Here is a 27,478-nt window from a genome sequence, read left to right as displayed (position 1 = left end):
AAATCCAAATGGAGAGGGGAGATGTGGTTGTCCGACAAGGGATAAAGGGCAACTCAGGAGGGGGAGGGGAGAATGGGGTTAAAGAAGTTTTAAATAGGAGAATAAGGAAAATGTTTGATGTTTTAGAAATGTTGTCTTATAAAGTGTTCAAAACAAGAAAGCAGAAATGGATAAGAAGGAAAGGTTATGATGGAGAAACAGAAAGGGAAGATGAACAAAGTATAAAATGACTACGCTGAACTATATGACTTTAAATATTAACGGAATACATATCCAAATTAAAAGGAAGAAACTGCTAAATTTACTGAAAAAAGAAAAAATTGATATAGCATTTGTGTAAGAAACACATTTAACTGAATCGGAGCACAAGAAATTAAAGAGAGATTGGGTAGGACACGTAACAGCAGCGTCGTATAATTCAAAAGCAAGAGGAGTAGCTATATTAATTAGTAAAAATGTGCCAATTAAAATAGAAGAGGAAATAATAGATCCAGCAGGGAGATATGTAATGATAAAATGTCAGATATATTCGGAATTTTGGAATCTACTCAATGTATATTCACCTAACGAAGAAGATCAAAAGTTTATGCAAGATACTTTTTTGAAGATAGCAGATACGCAAGGGAACATATTAATAGGAGGGGATTTCAACCTGAATTTGGATTCAAATATGGACAAAACTGGGGAAAAAAATTAACAGAAAGAACAAAGTAACCAAATTTATAATTAAATCGATGCAAGAAATGCAACTTTTGGATATATGGAGGAAACAACACCCAAAGGAAAAGGAATATTCATATTACTCGGCTAGACATAAAACATACTCAAGAATAGACCTATTTTTGTTATCAGCTCGTATGCAAGATAGAGTAAGAAAAACAGAATATAAAGCTAGAATATTATCGGACCATTCACCCTTAATATTGACAATAAAGTTAGAGGACATCCCTCCAAGAATGTATAGATGGAGATTAAACTCCATGCTACTCAAAAGGCAGGATTTTAGAGAATTCATTGAAAGACAAATTAAAATGTATTTTGAAATAAATACGGAATCAGTGAAAGATAAGTTTATACTATGGGATGCAATGAAAGCGTTCATTAGATGGCAAATAATAAGTTATGTAACCAAGATGAAGAAGGACTATAATCAGGAAACAGAGCAGTTGGAAAGGGAAATAGTAAATATAGAAAATGAATTAGCAATGAAGGAAGATACAACTAAAAGAAGAGAATTGGCAGATAAAAAAATAAAATATGAAACACTACAAACATATAAGGTGGAGAAGAATATAATGAAGACAAAACAGAAATATTATGAACTAGGGGAAAAAACGCACAAAATTCTAGCATGGCAGTTTAAGACAGAACAAGCTAAGAAAATGGTATTGGCATCAAGGAAAAAAGACAAACAAATCACATATAATCCAAAGGAGATCAAGGAAAACTTTAGAGAATTCTATGAACAATTATACCAAACTGAAAACGAAGGGAAAGAAGGGAAAATAGATGAATTTCTAACTAAAATTGAACTACCAAAATTACAAATAGAGGAACAAAATAAATTAACAGAACCATTTGAAATAGTAGAAATACAAGAGATAATAAAAAAATTACCAAATAATAAAACACCAGGAGAGGACGGATTTCCAATAGAATTCTATAAAACATTTAAAGATTTATTAATTCCTCCCCTCCTGGAAGTAATCAACCAGATTGATAAAACACAAAGCTTACCAGATTCATGTAAAACAGCAGTAATTACAGTAATACTAAAGCAAGGGAAAGATCCAGTCGTACCAGCGTCATATAGACCAATATCATTACTTAACACAGATTATAAGATAATAGCTAAACTATTAGCAAACAGATTAGCAGAGTATGTACCGAAAATGGTAAATATAGACCAAACTGGATTTATTAAAAAAAGACGCACAACAGACAATATTTGTAAATTTATTAACTTAATTCATGCAGTAGAAGGGAGTAAAGCGCCAACAGTAGCAGTTGCTTTAGACGCAGAGAAGGCCTTTGACAGAGTAGAATGGAATTATTTATTCAAAGTATTGCAAAAATTCAGTTTACCAAAGAAGTATATTAATTGGATTAAAGCATTATATAAGGGGCCATTGGCGAAAGTGACAGTAAATGGATATATATCAAAGCAATTTAACTTAAGCAGGTCAACACGGCAGGGATGCCCACTATCACCCTTATTGTTCGCGTTAGCTATAGAACCACTAGCAGAATTGATAAGAACAGAAAATAATATAAAAGGGATAAAAATAAAAGACAAGGAATATAAAATCAGTTTATTTGCGGATGATGTTATAGTATACTTAACAGAACCAGAACTATCAATAAAAGAATTATATAAGAAATTGAAGGAATATGGAGAAGTGTCGGGTTACAAGATTAACGTAAATAAAAGTGAAGCAATGCCAATGAATAATGCGGATTTCTTAAAATTTAAGAAAGTATCACCATTCAGATGGCAAATGCAAGCAATAAGATACCTAGGTATACAAATAAATAAAAATCTCGGCCAACTATATAAACTCAATTATTATCCACTAATGAAAAAATTACAGGACGATTTAGAGCATTGGAAAGATTTACCATTAACACTAATAGGAAGGATAAACTGTATTAAAATGAACATTTTCCCAAGGATATTATACCTATTTCAGGCATTGCCAATACACTTGACAGAGAAATTCTTCAAGGAGTTAAAGAAAACAATAAGGAAATTTTTATGGAAAGGGGGGAAACCGAGGATAGCACTAGATAAATTAACAGAATGGTATAAACAAGGAGGCTTACAACTGCCAAACTTTAAAAATTATTATAGAGCCGCACAATTAAGATACCTATCAGATTTTTATCAAACAAGGGAAAAGCCAGATTGGACTAGATTAGAATTAGATAAAATAGGGGAAAAGATACCTGAACACATATTATATAAATGGGATGAAAAATTGGTACAACATAGAAGTTCTCCAGTATTACATCATCTACTCAATATTTGGAAAAAGATTCATGTAGAAAGGAATAAAACAAATTATCAATTACCAAAAGTAATATTGACGCAAAATAAGTTACTCCCTTTTACAATAGATAACCTTTCCTTTAGAGAATGGGACAAAAAAGGGATCAAAAGAATGGAAAATTGTTTTTCAGGAAATAGATTCTTATCCTTTGAACAAATGAAAGATAAATACAATATAACTCAAGATACAGTGCTGGCATATTACCAATTGAGATCCTACTTGAAGGACAAATTAGGAAGCAGTCTGAGGTTACCAGAGGGAAGTAACTTTGAATATGTGATTACAGATACAATGATAATAAAAAGATTTATAACAAATATGTATATTAAGCTGCAAGAAAAGGAGAATGAGGAAACAAATGGTAAAACTAAACAAAAACGGGAACAAGATTTAAATATAAAGATAAAAAAGGAAACATGGAAGAAGTTATGTTCTGGAATGATGAGAAATACAATAAATACGAGGTTACGTATGATACAGTATAACTGGATACACAGGCTATACATCACACCTCAAAAGTTAAATAAATGGGACCCAACAGTATCTGACAGATGTTTCCGTTGTAAAAAAGAAATGGGAACAACAATTCATGCAATCTGGACATGTGAGAAAGTAGAAAAATTTTGGGAAGATCTAAACCAAATATTAAATAAATAACAGAAAACAATATACCAAAGAATCCAGAGATCTTTCTCCTAAGTAACATAAAAAACAAAGAATTTGGAATTGATTTGGAGGATGCACAAAAAAGATTTGTTAAGATAGCTCTAGCCGTAGCAAAAAAATGTATTATGTCAACCTGGAAATTGGAAGATAATTTGAAAATATAACAATGGTATAAGAAATGAATAAATGTATTCCATTAGAAAAAATAACATATAGTTTAAGAAATAATATTGAAATATTTGAACAAATATGGGAGCCTAACATGAAACACAATAGAGAAAACCTATCGGGGACATTCACTACCTAAATTAACGAAAGGAGAAGGAAATGAAAAGAATTGACTCAGTGGAATTTCTTGTTTATTTTTATTGAATGACAACATTGATTGACTGGTTTTGTACTTTAAATGGACCGGGGTTGGGGGGGGGGGGGGGGAGGTAGGGAGGGTGGGATGGGAGGAGGGGGGGGGGGGAGAAAATGGCACTGTATATATTTGAAAAGGAAAAAGTATGTATCATGATTAATGTGGTTTATGGTGTGAAAAATAAAATTTTTTTAAAAAACTGATCAACCCTTTACTTCTAGTGACTCAGTTGCATTTGCTGTTTTTAATTTGCCTCCATAAAGATGCCTGAAAATGAAACATCTGAAACGGAAGTACAATGGAGTTATCCAGTTTTTCTTTACAGTATAATGTTTGGACAATGTTTAAATAATGAGGGCCATCATATCATCAGGTTATAATAAATAATGCAGTGTGTCCTGATGCTTCTCTTTTGCCATTTCTGGAGCAAGGAAATGCAAATGTTCTTTTTTAAATAAAAGAAACCTGTTAGTGCTCACATTTTATTTTTGGGGTGAGTTTTTTTTTGCTTCCTTTAGACGATTGCTATAAAAGGAGGTCTTTAAACTAAATTGTCTTGATTGATTTTGCACCGATTTCCTTTGGGGAGAGGGGTAAGGATTCGTGCGCACTTGACCAGTGAGCAATCTGTTGTGATGTCATACTTGTGTTAACAAATCAAGAATTTTTACCTTGGAGTGAAGGCACTGGACCTATCAATTCCATGTTAAAACCTTAATCCTTTTTTTCCTCATATGCCTATTGTTTCGTCAAATTATTTTCCCACAGGCGCCTTTTCAGTTTTATTTGCAAGGCTCTGATTGAATTATCTTACTACTACCTTTTGGAGGCAGTGAGTTCTGAATCATAAAGCATTTTGAAAAGTTTTTCCTTGCATCTTCTGTGTTTTGACCATCAGCTTGAACTTTTATCTTGTTTAGCTGCAACTAAGAGCAGCATCTCTATTTGCCATCTTCAGAATTATTGTGACTTTGTCCTCTCGACTGTTGCTCCAAGGAAAGCAAACCGAGTTCCAACATTCTTGCTGCTTATTCATTCATTCCCAGAGCCATTTCCGTCTCATCAGTTCTTTTTCTGAGATCATAAATTCTGGTCGGAAATGTTTCAATTAAACCAGTGTTTTGCAAAGGTTCAAAATAAACTATTTTGTATGTCTTTTTATTCATCACTAAGCCTTCCTTCAGCACCTTCTGTAACTTCGAAAGATCTGTGTATTGGTCAAGACTCTCTGTTGCTGCAAACCTTTTAAAACTGTCTTCCTTTAGTCTCTCTGCCAAAAGTATGATTTAGTATCTGCATTAAATTGCATGTGTCACATCTCTGCCTGCTTTGCTACCTTATCTGTGTTCCCTTGCTCCAGTTTTCAATGTTTATCATACTACCAACTCTTTGTTGTCTGTAAATTGAAATTTTATTACACATGTATTCTAGTTAATGATATATTACCATGAAACATTGGTCATAAGCACTGGTTCCTGCGCAATGCCACTGTTTTTAATCTTGCAATCAGCAGCTCCCCTATTTGAGAATTAGAATTTATTGTCACAAAATTCATTTTTTTTTGTGGCTGCATTGCAGGTGCAAATATTGATATAAATTACATTTTAAAATAAATGAATTAATGTAAAAAGAAGAGAAAGTTAGGTGGTCATTGTGCATTCAGAAATTTGATAGCAGAGGGGAAGATAATGTTTCATTGGGTGTATGTCTTCAGGCTCCTGCACCTCCTTCCTGATGGTAGCAGTGTGAGGGCATGGCTTAGGTGATGAGGGTCCTTGAGGATAGAGGCTGCTTTCTTGAGATACCACTTCTTGTAGATGTCCTCAATGGAATGAAGTCATGCCTATGATGGTGCTGGCTGAGTTCACAACCCCTCGGTAGTCTTTTCCTGTCCTGTGCATTGGCAACTCCATATCAGATTTTGATGCAACCAGTCAGAATGCTCTCCAGTACACCTGTAGAAATTTTCAAGAGTTTTTGGTGATCTATCAAATATCCTTCAAATTCCTCACAAAGTCTTCTTCATGATTACATCAACATGGAGGCCCCAGGATAGATTTTCAGAGATATTGACAGCCAGGAATTTGGAGTTCTTGACCCTTTCCACTGCTGACCTCTCAATGTGGACTGGTTTATGTTCTCCTGATTTACATTTCCAACTCTGAATCCATCTTCATTCCTTATTCAAACATCAAATTAGGTTAGACAGACAAAATGCACTTATCTGTTCTGCATCAAATTCAGTAATTATAATTTCTTAACGTCCTGTTTTGCGGAAACTGCCAAAATGTTTGGCCTGGAAGTCAGCCTGAAGAAAACTGAGGTCCTTCATCAGCCAGCTCCCCACCATGACTACCAGCCCCCCCACATCTCCATCGGGCACACAAAACTCAAAACGGTCAACCAGTTTACCTATCTCGGCTGCACCATTTCATCGATGCAAGGATCGACAACGAGATAGACAACAGACTCGCCAAGGCAAATAGCGCCTTTGGAAGACTACTCAAAAGAGTCTGGAAAAACAACCAGCTGAAAAACCTCACAAAGATTAGCGTATACAGAGCCGTTGTCATACCCACACTGCTGTTCGGCTCCGAATCATGGGTCCTCTACCGGCATCACCTACGGCTCCTAGACTGCTTCCACCAGCGTTGTCTCCGCTCCATCCTCAACATTCATTGGAGCGACTTCATCACCAACATCGAAGTACTCGAGATGGCAGAGGCCAACAGCATCGAATCCACGCTGCTGAAGATCAAACTGCGCTGGGTAGGTCACGTCTCCAGAATGGAGGACCATCGCCTTCCCAAGATCGTGTTATATGGTGAGCTCTCCACTGGCCACCGAGACAGAGGTGCACCAAAGAAGAGAGACAAGGACTGCCTAAAGAAATCTCTTGGTGCCTGCCACATTGACCACCGCCAGTGGGCTGATGTCGCCTCAAACCGTGCATCTTGGCACCTCACAGTTCGGCGGACAGCAACCTCCTTTGAAGAAGACCGCAGAGCCCACCTCACTGACAAAAGATAAAGGAGGAAAAACCCAACACCCAACCCCAACCAACCAATTTTCCCTTGCAACCGCTGCAACCGTGTCTGCCAGTCCCGCATCGGACTTGTCAGCCACAAACGAGCCTGCAGCTGACGTGGACATTACCCCTCCATAAATCTTTGTCCGCAAAGCCAAGCCAAAGAAGAGAAGAGGTAAGTGGAACACTGAGAGGATTGGAAAATCATACCAAGCCCTTGTGCAATATTTATTCCTTTCAGCTACTTTGCTTGCATCCCATCTGAACCAGATAACTTGGGTACAATCATTCCTTTTGTAACCTCCTTATGTCATTGGCACTTCCTGCAATTATTCTCCTGGAATATTAGCAACATCTTTCTTTTAAAGACAAATTAAGCACCCTTTAAGTATTCTAATTTTGATGTACATCTGATTTCATGATGGCTGTCTTTGTCCCTGTCTTTGATCTCCCATCTCCTTTACTAATTGATTACTGTTCATGCCTTTAGGAGAATGTTTCCTTATTGTGTGGTCATTCTATGCAGATTCTCTTTTGATTTTTTCCCCATTTTACCTCTGCTCTCATTTTTCCTTCATTTGGTCTATTTCTCCCTGTAGATATGTGCCATCAACTCTTTTGTTTCATTTTCTCTACTTCCTCTCTCATACAAGGAGCACTACCTTGCACAGTATCTCCTCTTAAAGGTCTCCCATTGTTCTCTTTTATCTGCTTTATTTTTAATTTCACCTTCATCAAATTCTCTCTCTCACTTCATTGATTTTAAACTTTTACTTCATTTCCTGTCTAAACCTTCATGCACAATGATCCTGAAGTGATACTTTGCCCATCTCATTCCTCAGGATCAATCGCACTGATATTATTTTCCTTGTTTGATATAAACCTTGATGCTCAAGATCTTGATCACATTTCTGAAAATCCTCTTTCTTTCATCCTTTTTGAATATTTGTGTTCTCTTTCATCTGAGCTCTGTTCTGCCCAGAGCCCCAGTTGTGATTCCTTTGAATGGGGAGTTTTTACTGCACTTGGCTGTGGCTTAAAGAAAATTGATGTAAACTCTGAAAATATTCCACTTTTCCAATGAGTGCACTCCTCTGTTCACCCTTGAATACGTTGCCTTTGATTCTTTCTTGTATGAAAAAATGTTTGTAGCTTTAGTGGGAGATCCTGTTGAATTCTTTAAATAGCCATTAGATTTTAGCTTCAAACTTTTATGAAAGATTTCTACGCAGTAGCAATTCAGCAAGTGAAGCACACCTGTTAACAGTTCTAAATTGTTTTTATCTGGAATTTGACTGCCAACAGCTGTTTTCTGAATTATTGGAAATTCAAAAAAATGCTTTTAAATGTTTAAAACTCAAATGAGGCCTTGTGGATATACAAATAAAGTTATGGCTGATCATGCTCCAAGTCCAATTCTCCTTGTGTCCCAAAATTTCTTTCTGCCTTGAATATGACCAACTATTGAACATCCACAAATGTGTTTTTTTTTTAAATGAAAAACATTCTTAAGTCCTCCATCTAAAGACATTTGTCCTTTATCTCATTCCTTTTTTTTCAGTTTATACAAATGTTTATTACAAATTCAAAAGCTGATTTCAAACTATAATATGCAAGCCCTTCCCAATTATACTTATCAATGCCTGGACTGGTCCCAACTGCTGAGGCGAGGCAACGACTGCGCACAATCAGTAGGTTGTCGGGGCGCCGGTAGCAGCTTCTCCACCTCCCCGGACCGGACCGGCTGGACTCTAGAAGTTCTTCTTCTTGCTGAGAGAGACATTTCCACCCCTCAGAGAGTCTCCCCTTTATCTCATTCCTGAATGGAAACTTGGACTTTGCAAGCCCCTTGCTGGACTCTTCACCCAGAAGGCATGTCTTGGCATCTACTGTGACAATCCTTTTTAGAACTGTGTCTGTTAATTTTCCTCTCATTCTACTAAGCTCTAGTGCATTGATGGTCAAACCACAGCTTGCAAACTACATGCAGCTCTTTCACTTATAATGTTCGGCTCACAGAAATAAGTTGGCTGTAACAGGAATTGTTCCATGCTCACAATGGTAGTTTTAATGGGCATGGCTTGCAATCATGTGATTGCAGCTCTGAAACATCTAAAGTTTATCACATGTTGCTCTTGTGTTAAGCCACCCCTGCCTTAGTGAATAAAGTCCATCTTGTGGAACCTTTCTTTGTAGAACAGTGTAATGATGAGGGAAGGGCAGTAGATAAAATGTACATGGGTTTTAGTAAAGTCTTTGACAAGGTATCACATGGGTGACTCATTAAAAACATTTGATACCATGTGATGCAGGGCAAATTGGTAAATTAAATCCAAAGTTAACTGGCAATAGGAGATACAGTGATGGTGGAATGTTGTTGCGATTGGATGCCTGTGACTAGTATCCCATGATCATTGGTGCTGTGACCCTTACTGTTTCTAATGTATGTAAATTACTTGGATGTGGATGTAGGAGGCAAAATCATTAAGTTTGCACTTTACATGAATTTGGTGAAGTTGTTCATAGTGGAAGATGGAAAGAGATCCTTGTATTGGTGAAATGGACTGAAAATGGTATTTAATTTAAACCAGCACTTGGAGGCTAATACAGGCCCCATGAATTGGATGGAATATTGAACAGAGAGAGTATAAGCCCATAGAATGTGGAAGGTAATACAGAAAGATAACATAGTTAGGTAGACAGATTGGGATCCAGGTCTTTATTAGTCAGAGCACTGAATACAGAAATTGGGAAATTAATGCTCCAACTTTTTCATACAACCTTTTCATACCTCAGCTAGAACATCGAATGCAGTTCTGGGCACCAACTTATTGGAAGGATGTGATATAACTGAAGAGGATGCAGGTGAGATGCACTAGGATGTAGCCCAGAATGAAGTAGTTCAGTTATGTGGAGAGCTTGGAGAAGTTAGATCTATTCTCCTAGAGTGGAAGAGTTTAAGAGGAGACATGATTGAGGTATATAATATAATAAGAGATGCAGATAGAATAGAGTGCAAAAATATTTTCCTCCCATCATAGTTGAATAAAACTAGAGAGTAAAACTGGATCACTGGTGATATTTTAGTGTCTAGGTAAGCATGCAAATAGTCTTTGCATAAAAGACCATGGACCAAGTGCTGAGCATAGGATATGAAAGGGTGTTCAATGGTTGGAGTCAACGAGGAGGGCTGAATGGTCTCTTTCCATGCTGTATGATTCTATTACAACTTTTCTCGGGAATTAATGCACTGAAGGCAGGGCTAATATATACTACTAAAGGTATAGAGACCCAAGCTGCACACTACACAAGTGAGGTTTCAACAAGACTTTTCCTTTCATACTCCATTCTACTTGCAGTAAAGGGCAGTTTACCATTTTCCATCCTAATTGCTTGCTGTGTTTCTTGTTTACTCTTTGCATCTTTACTGAGTTGCCTTTGGGCATAAACATTTGTTAGTTTCCAACTTACTATAATGTAAAACCTCATTTTCCTACATTGTAATTTTTAATTCATTTGAAGTTTTTTAGTGTTTGTAAAATTTGGTTTGTTTAGGTTATGAAGAAATGTCAATGCATAAAGTTGCAGTAGATGCACAACTAAATCAAAATGTGCATATTCAAATCCATTTGAAGTTATTAAAATGTATTTCATCATAGCAGTAAAATTGCAATTTTACCAGTTTGTGGCACAACTAAACTGTAGTGATACACTACATGGTGTATCACTTGAAAAATTTAAGATCTGGTATAAACTTCCAGAGAGTTCACCAACGGCAAATATTATTGTGAAAAGGATAAATCATGATAAAGACGTGGATTTATCTGGGTAACATTTCAATTGGTGATTGTGTTGAATCAAACTTGCAGGCCTTTTGAGCTATTTTGCCAAAAGGACTGTAATAAGAATTCTCCCCTTTTCATACCAGCTTTATACACAGTTGTCCACCTCATTCAGTTATGTTTTGCAAGCAAGAATGAGAAATGCTCTAATGACAATGCTGGTACAGATCTCGATCTCTACTGGTATTACCCCTCTGTTAGCAGTACTGCTTAGAAAAATTCCTAATGCCATTGTTCGTAACATGTATTGAAATATCTACTCTGATTCTCTGATCATGACTAGAAATCCACTTGCCCTGATTTTAGAGTAATCAAATGTGGTACTGTTGCCATTGTTGAGCATTATAATAAAGACCAGTTTGATCTCTGCTTTTATGGACTTCTTCATTTATGCTGGTGTATTCTTCAAGCTTGTGTAATCATTGAATCAAGTCTCCTTTTGCATTCTGGCAGGAAATAGCTTTAGCATCAAAAGTGATTGAATCTTTCACGATGTTGCATTGGTTTTATTTTACTGAGACTATTAACTGCCAACTCATTAAAATAATGAGGGTCCTGGATTCTGACTGAGGTTTATTTTCCAATCTGCATATTGTTCACTTTTTCAGCCCTGCCCCATACCGCAGCATTGCTATTTAATTTGTCTCTACACAAGAGGAGATTCAAGAGTCTATTCCCTAGTTGTCCTAAGGCATTGCTCCAGAATGTATCCTATTTTCTTAGAATCCATTCTCCAATCTGCCGTAAGCATTTCTTCAGTATATGTAGGTTAAAGTTCTCTGATTGATTGATTTCTTTCCTCAAATGTATTCCTCATGTAAAGGGACCTGTAAACTACTCAAACCTTTGTTCTGTATCTTTAATATCCATCCATTATCAGTTCTATTTCTGATTCTTCTGGCTCTATAATGTTTATATCACTACTTGCCTTAAGATGATTTATTATCATTTATATTTACATTTTTTCTGTCCTTTATTTCTGGGTTTTTTAATTTGTACAGTATCATTATTGGGTTTGGTCACTGTGAAACTACTCTTTTATTAGCCATTACTTCAAAGCTATTTCACACTAAATAGAATAATGGTACTTTTTTTTTAAAGAATCCATTCACAAACAAAGCCTTTATAATTCTTTCGCTTATTTTACTTGAATTAACTTAGCATGTTGATACACCATTATAGTTAAACCCTGTTCTTGACTGTATCAGGTTAAACAAAATCTGCAGATGCTGCGGTTAAGTGCAATACACCAACATGCTGGAGAAACTCAGTGGGTCACGTGGCAACCGTAGGAAGTAAAAGGTAACCAATGTTTTGGGCCTGAGCCCAAAATATTACTGATATGAAGCTAGGAAGGATGCATGGCTGTGGAAGTGAGTCTGGGTGGTTACATGACGTGGGGCTTAAGAGCAGCCGAGATAGCGGTGGGGGGGGGGGCGGGCGGAAGCATGAGAGAGACTATCAAAGAACTTCCAAGCCAATAGGAGAATTTCAGGGTGGTTGGAGAGTTTGTAGAAAATGTCTGTAGAGTTTGTCTCCCAAGATGAAGACATATTAACAAAGGGACGAGTGTCACCATAGATAAGCCAAGTGAGTCTGAGGTTGGGAAGAAAGTTAGCACAGTGGATAGTTTTTTAATAAATTTTATTTATAAATTTAGAACCACACAAATAAAGGACATAATGAAAAGTAATTCAAATCAATACAAATACATGTGGCGTATAAAAAGAAAAGATAAGAAAACCTCCCTATATACCACCCCCTCCCACCATCCCTGCAAAGAAAGAGGAAGGAGAGTAAGAAGAGTAAGAAAGGGAACAAGAGACCCTCAACAGGGGTATCTATTACTTTAAAGTTTCTTGATAGTATTTTGAGACCTTGAGGATTAAGGGAATGTTAGAGCCTCATTTAAATATTAACACCCATATTTTGTAAATATGGGCTCCATATCTTCCAAAATATATATATGTCTCTAAAATCATAAGTAATTTTCTCAAATGGTATGCAATTCTGAACTTCAGCATGCCATCTTTCTATACCTAGATCCATGTCAGACTTCCAAGTTATGGCCATGCATTTTCTTGCTATTGCTAAAGCAATTTAAACAAACTTCTTTTGATACATATTCATTTTCAACTTGGGTTCAATATTCTTAATATTACTCAATAAAAATAACATTGGATCCTGTGAGAATTTAATCCCCAATAATTTACCCATTTCTAACCAAAAAGGTTTAACTTTAGGACACTGCAAAGTCGAATGCAAAAATGTACCAATTTCCTGTCCGCATCTAAATCCAAAAATGTCTGGTTCAATTTTTAAAATTTATATGTTGAATATAACTGATGAATAAAATTATATTGAACCATTCTAGATCTCATTTGTTGTACTTTTCATATTTTCTCCACATATCCCAATCCAATCTATTTGTTTATTCAAATCTACTTTAATCTTTGTCAAGAATTATGAAGCCCTATTTTTGGGCTTTTTTACAAGGCAAATAGCGCCTTTGGAAGGCTACACAAAAGAGTCTGGAAAAACAACCAACTGAAAAACCTCACAAAGATTAGCGAATACAGAGCCGTTGTCATACCCACACTCCTGTTCGGCTCCGAATCATGGGTCCTCTACCGGCATCACCTACGGCTCCTAGAACGCTTCCACCAGCGTTGTCTCCGCTCCATCCTCAAAATTCATTGGAGCGACTTCATCCCTAACATCAAAGTACTCGAGATGGCAGAGGCCGACAGCATCGAGTCCACGCTGCTGAAGATCCAGCTGTGCTGGGTGGGTCACGTCTCCAGAATGGAGGACCATCGCCTTCCCAAGATCGTGTTATATGGCGAGCTCTCCACTGGCCACCGTGACAGAGGTGCACCAAAGAAGAGGTACAAGGACTGCCTAAAGAAATCTCTTGGTGCCTGCCACATTGACCACCGCCAGTGGGCTGATATCGCCTCAAACCGTGCATCTTGGCGCCTCACAGTTCGGCGGGCAGCAACCTCCTTTGAAGAAGACCGCAGAGCCCACTTCACTGACAAAAGACAAAGGAGGAAAAACCCAACACCCAACCCCAACCAACCAATGTTCCGCTGCAACCGTGTCTGCCTGTCCCGCATCGGACTTGTCAGCCACAATCGAGCCTGCAGCTGACGTGGACTTTTACCCCCTCCATAAATCTTTGTCCGCGAAGCCAATCCAAAGAAAAGACATTGTGGGAATAAATTTATTTTTTTCATTATGTAACAATGATTCAAATTCCATCTCTACAGGTAATAATGGCTCTTGACCATAACTTTCATGTAAAAATTTCATAACTTGATAATAACAAAATCTAGTATTTTCAGGGATCTTTATGAAAAGAAATAAAACATCTTCTATCTTATTTCCTTGACCCTTCCAAATCTTTAAAAATTTATTTCCCATGGAAAATAGAATCAATTTATTCTAGAATAATGGTGTTAATCCTCCCCCGATTTCTTTATCAACCTTATTCCAAAGCTCAACTAAATGCTTCAATGTGGGAGTTTCTCTATTCATTGTTAATGACCTTAAATTCCATTTATAAATAAAACCTTATGCGTTCCCCTATTTTACTTAGTTCTATATACCCAAGATGGAATTTTATTTAAATCATACACATTACATTAACAAAATGCAGCTTAATAATTCACAAAGTTAGGAAGCTGCAAACCTCCTAAATTGTAATTCCAAGTTAATTTATCTAAAGAAACTTGCCATCGTTCCTTTCAATAAAAAATTTCCCAACACAAGCATTCTTTAAAAAAAATCTTTTGAACTGGAATTGATTGAAAAAGATATTCTAGGAAAAACATTCATTTTAACACAATTCAGTGTACCTATTAAAGTAATAGGTAATGTATTCCATCTTTCCAGATCTTTTATTCTTTTTAATAATGGAGAATCATTTAATTTAAATGTTTTAATTCAGCTTCCACTCAAATACCTAAGTATTTTCCCACATCTAGCCATTTTAAAATCAATTACCTTCTTACAGTTTATATATCCCCCTTTACTAAAGGCACTTTTCCCCCCAAATAATCTTAAAACCAGATATTTCTCCATATTTTAATCCAAATTTAAGTTGATGCAACAAATTTAACAAATCTGTTAAATAAATCAGGACTTCATCTGCAAACGAACTTATTTTATATTCTTTCTGATTCACTTTAATATCCTTTATCTTTGAATCCTGCCTTATTAATTCAGCAAAGTGTTTAATCCCTAAAACAAATAAAGTGGGTGACAGTGGACAACCTCGTCTACTTGATCTAGTCAATCGAAAAATTGTTGAATTTGACCATCAGTCACTACTTTCACAGTAGGGTTCTTGTACTATTTTAATCCAGTCAATAAATATTGACCCTAACCCAAATTTTTTTCAAAACTTTAAAAAGAAAATCCCATTCTAATATATATATATATATATATATATTATATATATAGTGGATAAAGCTCACAAGGTCATCGTGGGTGCATGAGGCAGCACCAATGTAGTGGAGGAAGAGTTGAGGAGCCTTGCCTATATAGACGCAGCATGGATTGCCCACATTCCAACAAAAAGGCAGGCTTAGCTGACACACATGTGGGTACCATGACTACCCTTTGGAGAAAGTGGGATAAGTAAAAGTTTGAGGGTGAGAACAAGGAGGAGGAGGAGGGTGGTGGTGGAAGGTAACTGGTTGGGTCAGTTGAAAAGGAAACTAGGGGCTTTGAGACCTTTGGTATGTGTGGATGAAAAAGATAAGAGAGATTTTAAAGCACCACAGAAGGAAGGGTAAGAATTCTAAATGCTGAGCTATACTTTAATTAAGATCTGTCTATCCACTCACAGATTTCTTGATTCTTATAATTCCTGGTTGAGCAGGTGCATCTTTAATAGAATGCTAAAACATGCAAGAAAAGGCTGCATATCTGGATGAAGTGCATTCTTTTCTGGCCAGCTCAGAACCTAAACTGGTTCTGAAGCCAATAAAGGATTGGGGGCAGGCAGAAAGAACAGAAGATGCTGAGCAGTGAATAATTCCTGGAACTCGCTGGTGATTTTGATGGCGAACATTAATCCTTTAAGGTGTGGTGGTGTGAGCAGTGGAAGAAACACAGCCACCACGTTGAGGGTCGTTAACGACTGTTTTTATTCAAGTTCATCACAACCCTATAAGTGCAGCATGAGCTCAGTCACCTGGTACATTGTGACATCATAATCGCTGCCCAGGGTGCGCACTGGAAGGGATGCTGGAGTCGGAGAGAAACCTCTGTCGACGCCATTTCCCCATGGCTGCTCCTCCACATGGCAGTACAAGCGGGGCTGGTTCACCATGAGGATGTGTGCCGCCACAAAGGATCCTGTGTCATCTTTCTATTATCAGTAGTGTGGTGAGCAGAGCAACTGGTTGGATTGGTCAGCGAGGTGGGCCAGTATCAAAATCAAAGATTTCAGTTCATGATCCACCTGGTAGCTGTGGAATTTAAACTCAATTAAGTTTTTATGAAACTATTCGATTGCTACTCCAATCAACATACTGGTTCACTAATTCAAGATTCAATTCATTGTCATGTAATAAAAACAGTGTCATAATTACACAAAATTGCCTTCTGTCTGTTGCAAGGCAGACTGATTTGCCATTGGCAGAAATTGCCTGAAGAATATATTACAGTCCATCAAGCTGCAAGAGAAAGAGAATGATGAAATAAGCTATAAACCCAAACAAAAGTGGGAACAAGCTCTAAACATAAAGATAAAGAATGAAACATGGGAAAAGCTATGCTCCGGAACTATGAGAAATATAATAAATACAAGGTTACGCATGATACAATGTAATTGGTTACACAGGCTATACACCACGCCCCAAAAGTTAAATAAATGGGATCCAACAGTATCAGACAGATGTTTTCACTGTAAGAAGGAAACGGGAACAACAGTACATGCAATTTGGGCATGTGAGAAAGTGGAAAAGTTTTGGGAAGATCTAAATCAGGTATTAAATAAAATCACAAAAAGCAACATACCAAAAAATCCAGAGATCTTTCTTCTAAGTAATATAAGTAAAGAATTAGGCCTCAAACTGGATGAACCACAAAAAAGATTCATTATGATAGCCTTAGCTGTAGCAAAAAAATGTATAATGTCAACCTGGAAATCAGAAGAGAGCCTGAGAGTACATCAATGGTACATAGAAATGAATAAATGTATTCCATTGGAAAAAAATAACATATAATTAAAAAAATAAAGTTACATATTTCAAATAAATTTGTGAACCGTACATGGAACACAACAGAGAGGGCCTACCGCAGACCTCCACCTCCTAAAATGATAGAACGAGAAGAAGACGAAACGAACTGACTCAATGTGTAAAAGTAGATGACACAATTTTCTTGTTTATTTTCATTGTGTGATGACATTGTTTAATGGGTTTATTGCATATGTGGAACGTTTAATGGGTTTGGAGGGGGGTGGGAAGGAGGGAGGGGGGAGAAAATGACACTGTGTATATTCAAGAGGGAAATGTTTGTGTGTATTGGTTAATATGGTTCATAGTGTGAAAAATAAAAAATTATAAAAAAAGAATATATTACAGTCCCTTCAAAATTAATCTTTTTTTTGTCTCTGAGGGAGAATATGAGAGGATGATAAAAATTATTTATATTCAGCTGACAAAATTTTCCATACTGCATGAGTAACCATGGATCTCGGATCATGGAAGAGAATTGGAAAAATAGCTGTCAATGGATCATTGTCAAACTTAATGAGATAATGACAAGTGGCCTGGATTGCACCCCAATATATCTGGGCTTAATACCACCCCTTGGAACATAGTATTTCTTAACCGAAATGTATTTTCAGGGTGGCCATGCAGATGTTAACATAACAATTACAGCACGGAAACAGGCCATTAGGCCCTTCTAGTCCGCACCGAACCAAACACCCCTCTCTAGTCCCACCTCCCTGCACAATGCCCATAACCCTCCATCTTCTTCTCATCCATATACCTGTCCAACCTTTTCTTAAATAATACAATTGACTCCGCCGCCACTATTTCTCCCGGAAGCTCATTCCACACGGCTACCACTCTCTGAGTAAAGAAGTTCCCCCTCATGTTACCTCTAAACCTCTGCCCCTTAATTCTTAACTCATGTCCTCTTGTTTTAATCTTTCCTCCTCTTAACGGAAATAGTCTATCCACATCCACTCTGTCTATCCCTTTCATAATCTTAAATACTTCTATCAAATCCCCTCTCAACCTTCTACGCTCCAAAGAATAAAGACCTAATCTGTCCAATCTCTCCCTATACTCTAGATGCTTAAACCCAGGTAACATTCTGGTAAACCTTCTCTGCACTCTCTCCACTCTGTTTATATCCTTCCTATAATTAGGCGACCAGAACTGCACACAGAACTCCAAATTAGGCCGCACCAACGTCTTATACAATCTCAACATCACCTCCCAACTCCTATATTCCATGCAATGATTGATAAAGGCCAGCATACTAAAAGCCTTCTTCACCACCCTATTCACGTGAGTGTTGAATTAATTAGCTAATCTCCTGGAACCAATACACCAATGGCATCATGAAGAAAGCCTCTACTTCCTCAGGAGTTTGCAGAGGAGCTAGTGGAGTTGTTCAAGTGAACCGGTATGAACTTGAAGGGCCGACATGGCCTGTTTCCGTGCTGTAAATGGTTATATGGTTATACAGTCAGAGAAATAAGCAAACAAAAGCTTCCCCCCACCCTGAGTCACCGAGTGTCCATGGATTCACCTCCGGTGCTCCTGCAACCACACAGAGTCCAGTCCGAACCATTGGCAACCTGAGGTCCACAACCGAGCCTCCAACGATTAAGGCCCCTCACGTCCTGGTTCCGATATCTGGTAACCATTCAGCTAGTTTTGAGCCAGTCTCCAGCAGCTCATAGCTTGCATGGCTTCTTCTCCTTGAGTCACCAATAGCCTGCTGCCTGTGTGGGTCCTACAGCCATCCCATGTATCATTCCTCAGACAGGGGGTGATCTCCCATTTTCTGGTGCTCTGCGCCAGTCCTCTGCTTCCCTGGAGTCTGCAACCTCTCATGGCTGCTTCCGATCATAGGAGCTGCACTCTTGGGTGCAGACTCTGCGGTCGTGGGATTTTAAATAACATCACCTGTACGGAACTGACAGTAAATGGATAGGGTGGTTGGACACTGCAGGAGCGCTATGTCTCTGCTCCCTGCTCTTTGTGGGTCAGGACCAGTGGCAGCGCTGCCATAACAGCAGCTCTGGCCACTGTCCTTCAGGCAAGAAAATGCACACTTTCCACATGAATGCAGATCATATCACTGGTTGGTCTTGGCTATCCTCTGGGATGGCTTGGTAAACCATGAAGTTGTATGAAAATCTGCCAAGTCAAAACAGAGTAAGAATAAATATGAACAGTCCACCTGCCATTAACCGAAGCACTGAATTTGGAACTGGTGGATTTATTTCCGGTCCAGCTGATCTTTACAGAATTCTTGAGGTGAGCATCTGATGAGTGGAATATAAAATGGTTGAGCTACTGCACATTAGTCAAACACCATCCAGGCATAGATGTTATCATAGGAATCTCTCTTTTCAAAATCATTGCAAAACAATATCAAGGTACATTCTGTCTTGCTGGTAGAATGGACACTTCAACAATGAGCATATTACAATATACAGGGTGAGAATGGTCTTGGAAAAACTCTATTTTGGTTCCAGACCCCCTGAAATCTCACATCAACCTAAACACTAGCAAATAAACCATCTGTTTACCACTATGGTCCTCACTCAGAACTTAAACCTGTTCTCATGTTGAACAACACTTGGAAGGAATATTGGGAGTAGGTGGAAATTAAAAGCAAAAGTAGCCCATTTGACCCTTTGGTCCTGCTCTGCTTTTTAATAAGATTATAAGTGCTCTGATTGTAACCTCAACTCTGCATTCTCATCTACCAATGGTAACCTCAGCATCTGGCTTATCAAAACTTGTCTACTTTTTCCTTAATAATTTTAATTTAAAAATTTTGATATACAGTACGGGTAACCGGCCCTTTCGAGTCCGTGCTGCCCAATTACACCCAAATGATCTACAATCCCCCAGTTTGAACGGTGGGAAGAAAGTGGAGCCCCCGGGAAAAAACCCATGCAGACATTGGGAGAACGTACAAACTCCTTGCAGACAGCACCACTTTCAAACCCTGGTCCTGATTGCTTGTCTTGTAACAGAGTTGTGCAAACCACTACACTAACTGCCACTCCTTTTTCTTAATAATATTGTCTTCTTTTTCATTAATATTCAGAGACTCTATTCACGTCTCTGCCTTTTGAGAAAGAGTAACAATAGCTCTCAAAGGTATAAATGTCCTTCATTCTATTTGTGCGCTGTACTGATTGCTGAGATGACCTTGGCTATGCACAATGCTCCATGGTTTCTTTAATGCTCTATTTACTGGAGGGAGGGCTCAGCGAATGTCCTTTCAGTGGAGGACTTCCAATTTCCTTGATTAAATTGGCTTGCTAGTGACACCACTAAAGGATATAACAGTAGGACAGAAGCTGGTAGTCACCAAACCAACAAGTTGACGTCGTCGTCTTATTGCAAGTACATTGATGTAGTGGTTTAAGTTACTGGAATTTTGGACTATTGCTCCAGAGAAACAAGGTCAAATGTACCCAGTCCACCACCTCATCCTGATTGTTGGGGAATTTAAATGTATATATTCAAATAACATAAATCTGCAATTTAAAAAAAATCTTGCACTAGTGAAGGTGACGATAGAACTATTGACCATTAAGACTCACTGATACCCCTCATGGAAGTAAGTTTTCTGAACTTGTTCCAGACTCGCCAGTGGTTGTAATACCCTTGGTTCCAACACAATTTTGAAATGACAGTTGTTGCTGCCATTGCCCGTGATGTTAACATTTTGTAAGTGGTGAGGAGAGAGGGGAAATGGTGCATTTTTCCATGGTAACATAGTAGGAGTGACCAGTGGACATTCCTTTTTGGAGCCAAAGTCCCCACTGTCCCACCAAAACCAAGGGAATATGCTGAGAATCAACTGGAATGAGTGTGAGTGGTACATGAGGTCATTGAGTACTTGGAGGGCCAAAGTGCCTTTTGTCATGTTCTATGACTCCAAGGCATGGAAGCTGTGGGTTTTGCTTTTTAAAAAAAAAGTAGCTTTCACAGCATTGCTGTACAGAACAGAAATGTATTTTTTCTGCTAACTGCTTTTTCCTGTTACACAAACCCCTAATGACTGACTATCTAAGCACGTCTCATTCCCTGTCTGACATGATTCATGAATTTAAAAATATTTCTGCCTCTATCAGGGTTCTTTGGTAGTCTCTCAGTATCGAGGGTGACGTGCTTCCGATCTAAATTGTTTTACAGGATTCTGAACTGGCTGATGAGGCCAATATGAACCTGCACCTCCTCTGCAGATGGGTCATGTGGTATCAGATGGGTGGTAGTTTGTGAGGTGGTTAGCTCCACAGCTTGTGCAGGGTCTTGTGTGAACTCCTGAAGCATGGGGATTCAAGGTTCTCCAGTTCATCCTGATTTCAACTTCTCTGCAAAGAGCTGTCTTGGAGTACAGATTCAGACAGTGTTTTATTTCCTTAGTACATCAGGGATTAATCCTAAATCACAGATTGTGGAAGAATAATGGAAGGAGGGCTGATGGTGAGATATCTGCATTACTTGTATATTTCCAGGGTTTTAGTTGTGGATCAAGTTCCTGGAAATTGGAAAGTCGTGCAAAAGGTGCATTCCAGATTCTGTATCACCAGGTCTAATTTTTAAAATGGCAAAGGTATGGAACTGGTTATTTGCCTAACTGGTGAATTTGTAAGTGTGGGTGAAATTCTTATTCTGTATTCTCAGATCTCTCTGTTCTACTGCATGCATAGAACAATGGAGCACTGCAGCATAGAAACAGGCCCTTTGGCCTATCTATTAAGTGCCAAGCCATTATTGTACTAAGTTCTGTTGACCTGGGATGACAGCAGTTTGCCTATCCTCGAACTCCTATTGGAATCATCAATAATTCCACATCAGACATAATATCACAGGCTCTCCACTCAGCTCTGAATCACCTAGTAAACAACAATTCATGCATATGGCTGCTCTACATCAACTACAGCTCAACCTTCAGCACCATTATTGTCTTAGTGCTGGTCAACAAGCTCCAAACCCTGGGCCTCTGTACCCCACTCTGCAACTGGATCCTTGACATCCTCATTGGAAGACTACAGTCAGTAAGAATTAGAAGCAACATCATCTCCTCATTGATGATCAACACAGGCGCACCTCACTGATGTACTCGCTATATACCCATGACTAAGGCCAGGCACAGTTCCAATGCTATCTACAAATTTGCTGATGACACCACAGTTGTCAGCAGAATCACAAATGGCAATGAGGAAGTGTACAGAAAAGAGACAGATTAGCTAGTTGAGTGTTGTCACACCAACAACCTTGCAGTCAATGTTAGCAAAACCAAGGAAATGATTGTGGACTTCAGGACGAAGGCAGGAGAACACAAACCAGTCCTCTCCAGTGGAGAGGGTTAAGAATTTCCAATTCCTGGGTGTCAACATCTCCAGGAATGGTCCTGAACCCTCCATGTCAATGCAATCATGAAGAAGGCTCGCCAGCTGCTATACTTTGTGAGGAATTTGAGGAGATTCCATACATCACCGAAGACTCAAACTTTTACAGGAGTACAGAAGAGAGCACTCTGGCTGGTTTCATTCACTGTCTGGTACAGTGGTGCCAATGCTCAGAACAAGGAAAAAAACTCCAGAGGTTGTTAATTCGGCCTGCAACATCACGGGCACCAGTCTTCACTCCATCGAGGACATCTACAAGAGGTGTTGTCTTACGAAAGCAGCCTCTTCTCAAGGACCCCTAATCACCCAGGTTGTGTCTTCTTCACTCGGCGACCATCGGAAAAAAGGTACAAAATGCAAACGTTGCCTTACTTTGACATTTTCTTGCACTATTTTGTAAGGTGGTTTACATAAACGTTTACACTGTGATACTGCTGCAGAACAATGTTTTGTGACGTGTTCTTGACAATAAATTCTGATTCTGCACCCAAACCATAGCTCACATCTATGCACCTATCCAAATATTTCTTAAATGTCAAAATTGAGCCTATGTTCTTCAGCACTTGTGGTAGCTCTTTCCATACTTTTCATTAAAGCTGCTCTGTCTACATTAAGGTGATTTGTCCTCATTAAATATGCAACTTGGGCTGCCTGCTGAATGAATTTGCTTTTACTGGGCACTGCAGAAGAATATTTAGTTTATTTTTTCTTTCTTAAGGAGAGTCAGATTTTTTTGGGGGAGGTGGGGGAAAGCAGTGGTTCTCAACCTTGAGGGTAATTACAGCCAGTTGTGTTAGATTCTGGTTTACTAACTTGACACTCTGTGATTGTTTTCAAGTGGCACTTGTGGAGTTGGAGTCAAAGTATGGAGAAAGACATTCAAAAAATTAATTGGAAGTCCTTGCTTTCAAAGAGTGATACAATGATCTTGTGCTGCTGGTTTCGAGAGGATGTTCACAGTATTCCTTTTTGTTCTCAGGTTATGGTTTTACCCTTTGTTTCCTAATTTGCTTGTGAATTAACACTAAGACGATAAACATTTCTAGTTTTTTATTGAACATGGAATGAAAAACTTGGCAACTTGGATCAATTTTAACACCCAGGCCTTGGAGTTAAAATCACATGAGTTCAATCCTGAGGGTTTTGCATACAACGTAGATTGAGATAAAGGTAGACTGCATCATTAAAGGTGTTGTCTTTGATTTTAAACTGAACCCAAGCCTGCCCTCTTGGATAGATGTAGAAGATTCTGTGGACCCATTTCAAAAAGCTGTGTTCATAGGTGCACTGTGACCAAGATAGCATTTAGATTTCATTACTCAAAACTCTAAGCAATTAAAATTAATTAATAATTAATGTTTATAATTGGATAGTCTGTTTCGATATTAGCTCTCTGTACTTCCTATGTAAGCAGGCATCAAATTCTTTCTAAACATCAATATTTCAAGTGAAATGAAGTTGTCATCTTACTGCACAGGTACAACCTGACGAAACTGTGTTCTCTGGTCCGCGGTGCAAAAATATGCAGGCACACATCCAGACATAACACACATACAGACAGGCAAACAGTACACGTGCAGGACAAGTATTCATGTATGCAAATCAATAAATATCGTTTCATGAATATGAGGGTTTTGGATGGTTAGTGTGAGTAGTTCCTTTGGTCATTCAGCATTCTCACTGCCTGTGGGTAGAAGTAGTTCCTCAGCCTGGTGAGTGCTGGCTATGATACTCTTTCTTGATGGGATTAGCTAAAGGATGCTGTGTGCAGGATGGAAGGGGTCCTCAATTATTTTTCGCACCTTCTTCAGACAACTATCCTGGTAGATCACGTAATTTTTTTAGGGGGGGGAGGAGGAGAAGACTGCACTGACCCTCTCTGCCACTCTTATGGTCCTGTGAATTGACCCCTGATCCAGTTCTGTGCAGCAACTGTACCACACTAATGCAGCTGGCCAGGACACCCTTTATAGAGCTCCTGCAGAAGGTTGCCTGCTTCACTCTTCTCAGGAAGTACAGCCGCTGTTGCACCTTCCTGACAAGTGGAGAGGTGTTGTCTGTCCACGATAGGTTGCAGGTTAAGGAACTTGGTGTTCTACACTCTCTCCACTACAGAGTTATTGATGTGTAGCAGAGGGTGGTTGTTTCCGGTTCTCCTGAAGTCCACAATCATTTCTTTTGAGATTCAGATGGCTACTCTTGCACCATATCATGAGATATTCCACCTCTTCTCTGAAGTGTGACTCATCCTTGTGTAATCTGCAAACTTGATGACACTGTTGGAGCTGGATCTGATGAGTCAGTAGCATGAACAGGAGCAGAATGAGCACACAGCCCTGAGGTGTGCCAGTGCTCAGCGAGACAGTGCTCAACGTTCTGCTACTGACCCAGCAGTCTTTTCATTAGAAAGTCCAGAATCCAGTTGCAGAGAAGGGTATTGAGTCCCAGAAAAGATTGCTTCTCCACCAGCCTCTGGGGAATAATTGTATTAAATGCCAAGCTGAAGTCAATGAACAGCAGCCTGGTGTATGAGGCTTAGTTCTCCAGTGGGTCAGGACAGAGAAAAGGGACAAGGCTATATTTAATTGTTTCTCACCATCTAAAAAATAATAATTTTCCATTCTTTCTACCGAAGTGACAAACCTCACATTTTTTTTTGCTACATTATATTCTGCCTGCCACATTTTTTACTTGTTCATTTATTCTCTTTCCTTCCCTTTATTGACGTTGTGTCTTAGCCAACATTCCAAGCTCGGTTTATTACACAGTGGCAGCAAACACTAATGTATCATACTGGAACTAGTTTCTAAATCTCTCTCAATCCTTTTAAGTTGCATACAAATATATTATCCTCCCTTCATTCTCCATAGATGTATTACTTTTACAACTGAACTATTATTTCACAGTAGAATAATTATGGTTGATAATTATGAACTTTTTGAACGTTTGCCATGACTCATCTAATTTTTGATTATAGTTAAGAACATCTGCAGAAGCATAAAAATGCTGGATAAACTCAGCCAGTCATGCACCGTTCTTAATATTAGCTAATCTTTCTTTGGCTTGGCTTCGCGGACGAAGATTTATGGAGGGGGTAAAAGTCCACGTCAGCTGCAGGCTCGTTTGTGGCTGACAAGTCCGATGCGGGACAGGCAGACACGGTTGCAGCGGCTGCAGGGGAAAATTGGTTGGTTGGGGTTGGGTGTTGGGTTTTTCCTCCTTTGCCTTTTGTCAGTGAGGTGGGCTCTGCGGTCTTCTTCAAAGGAGGTTGCTGCCCGCCAAACTGTGAGGCGCCAAGATGCACGGTTTGAGGCGATATCAGCCCACTGGCGGTGGTCAATGTGGCAGGCACCAAGAGATTTCTTTAGGCAGTCCTTGTACCTTTTCTTTGGTGCACCTCTGTCACGGTGGCCAGTGGAGAGCTCGCCATATAACACGATCTTGGGAAGGCGATGGTCCTCCATTCTGGAGACGTGACCCATCCAGCGCAGCTGGATCTTCAGCAGCGTGGACTCGATGCTGTTGACCTCTGCCATCTCGAGTACTTCGACGTTAGGGATGAAAGTGCTCCAATGGATGTTGAGGATGGAGCGGAGACAACGCTGGTGGAAGCGTTCTAGGAGCCGTAGGTGATGCCGGTAGAGGACCCATGATTCGGAGCCGAACAGGAGTGTGGGTATGACAACGGCTCTGTATATGCTTATCTTTGTGAGGTTTTCCAGTTGGTTGTTTTTCCAGACTCTTTTGTGTAGTCTTCCAAAGGCGCTATTTGCCTTGGAGAGTCTGTTGTCTATCTCATTGTCGATCCTTGCATCTGATGAAATGGTGCAGCCGAGATAGGTAAACTGGTTGACCGTTTTGAGTTTTGTGTGCCCGATGGAGATGTGGGGGGGCTGGTAGTCATGGTGGGGAGCTGGCTGATGGAGGACCTCAGTTTTCTTCAGGCTGACTTCCAGGCCAAACATTTTGGCAGTTTCCGCAAAGCAGGACGTCAAGCGCTGAAGAGCTGGCTCTGAATGGGCAACTAAAGCGGCATCGTCTGCAAAGAGTAGTTCACGGACAAGTTTCTCTTGTGTCTTGGTGTGAGCTTGCAGGCGCCTCAGATTGATTCATATTAGCTAATACAGCAAAGATAAATATGCACAACCAACATTTCAGACCTGAGTCCTTCATCAAGGTATGAGCAAAATGCAGGCAGGCATAAAATGGTGGAGGGAGGAGCAGGAGCATAGAGTCACAGGCAAGAGGTCAGAGGTAGGAGGGCACGAAAAAAATGCTGAGAAGTGAAAGGAGGAGGGATAGCTCTCTGAACAGAGAGGGAAGGGGGTGGTGAGCTGGAGGATAGGAGACCGAGAGATAGGGAAGTGAGACGCCTAACAGAAACTGGAGAACTCCACGTTAATGCTATCCAATTTGAGAGGGCCCACATTGAATATTTAATTTTGCTCCTAATTTACCGGTGGGCTTTGTTTGGCAGTGGATGGGGCCACTGGGACATCCCCACCATTGTTGCGGATAGAGTGAAGGTGCTTAGCGAAACAATAATGTTGAGAAGGCCACAATGGGAGCACTGGATGCAGTAGATGACTGCCTCAGATTCACAGGTGAAGTGTTGCTTCACTTGGACTGTTTGGCACCCTGAATGGTGGTGAGTGAGGAGGTGTGAGCGCAAGTGGAATATTTCCTAATTATTATTTCCTCATCTATTTTAGCTAACTTATCATATTTAAGGAATCATCTCTGAAGTCTTAAATATAGCTTTTAGATTTTGGAGCATTCCCAGGTGCGGTAAGTCTGAGCTAGAGGCAGTTGCAAAAAATCAAGAGACATGACTGTGAATATGCTTTGTAACTGTCATCTGATTAAAAGTGAAATTCCCATCAAGAACAAATC

At 39.2% G+C, this 27,478-nt stretch overlaps 1 protein-coding gene across 9 annotated transcripts in view; it reads left to right on the top strand.

Moving 5' to 3' along the window:
* The window catches only part of phaf1 (phagosome assembly factor 1), a 105,929-nt gene that overhangs the window by 22,709 nt on the left and 55,742 nt on the right, over positions 1 to 27,478 (top strand). Inside the window, exon 1 of one of the 9 annotated variants that reach the window (XM_069901178.1) lies at positions 9,952 to 9,973. The exons of 7 other annotated variants lie outside the window; for them this stretch is intronic. In XM_069901178.1, coding sequence (XP_069757279.1) covers positions 9,968 to 9,973 — 6 coding nt within the window. In that variant the 5' untranslated portion in view covers positions 9,952 to 9,967. Of the gene's footprint in view, positions 1 to 9,951; positions 9,974 to 23,439; positions 23,565 to 27,478 lie in introns of those variants that run through there. One more of the 9 variants, XM_069901176.1, reaches the window with a different exon arrangement.

Source organism: Narcine bancroftii, chromosome 10 (assembly GCF_036971445.1).
Source record: "Narcine bancroftii isolate sNarBan1 chromosome 10, sNarBan1.hap1, whole genome shotgun sequence".
Lineage (NCBI taxonomy): Eukaryota > Metazoa > Chordata > Chondrichthyes > Torpediniformes > Narcinidae > Narcine > Narcine bancroftii.
Note: the sequence above shows the minus strand (reverse complement) of the source record. Positions and strands in the feature narration are given on the sequence as shown.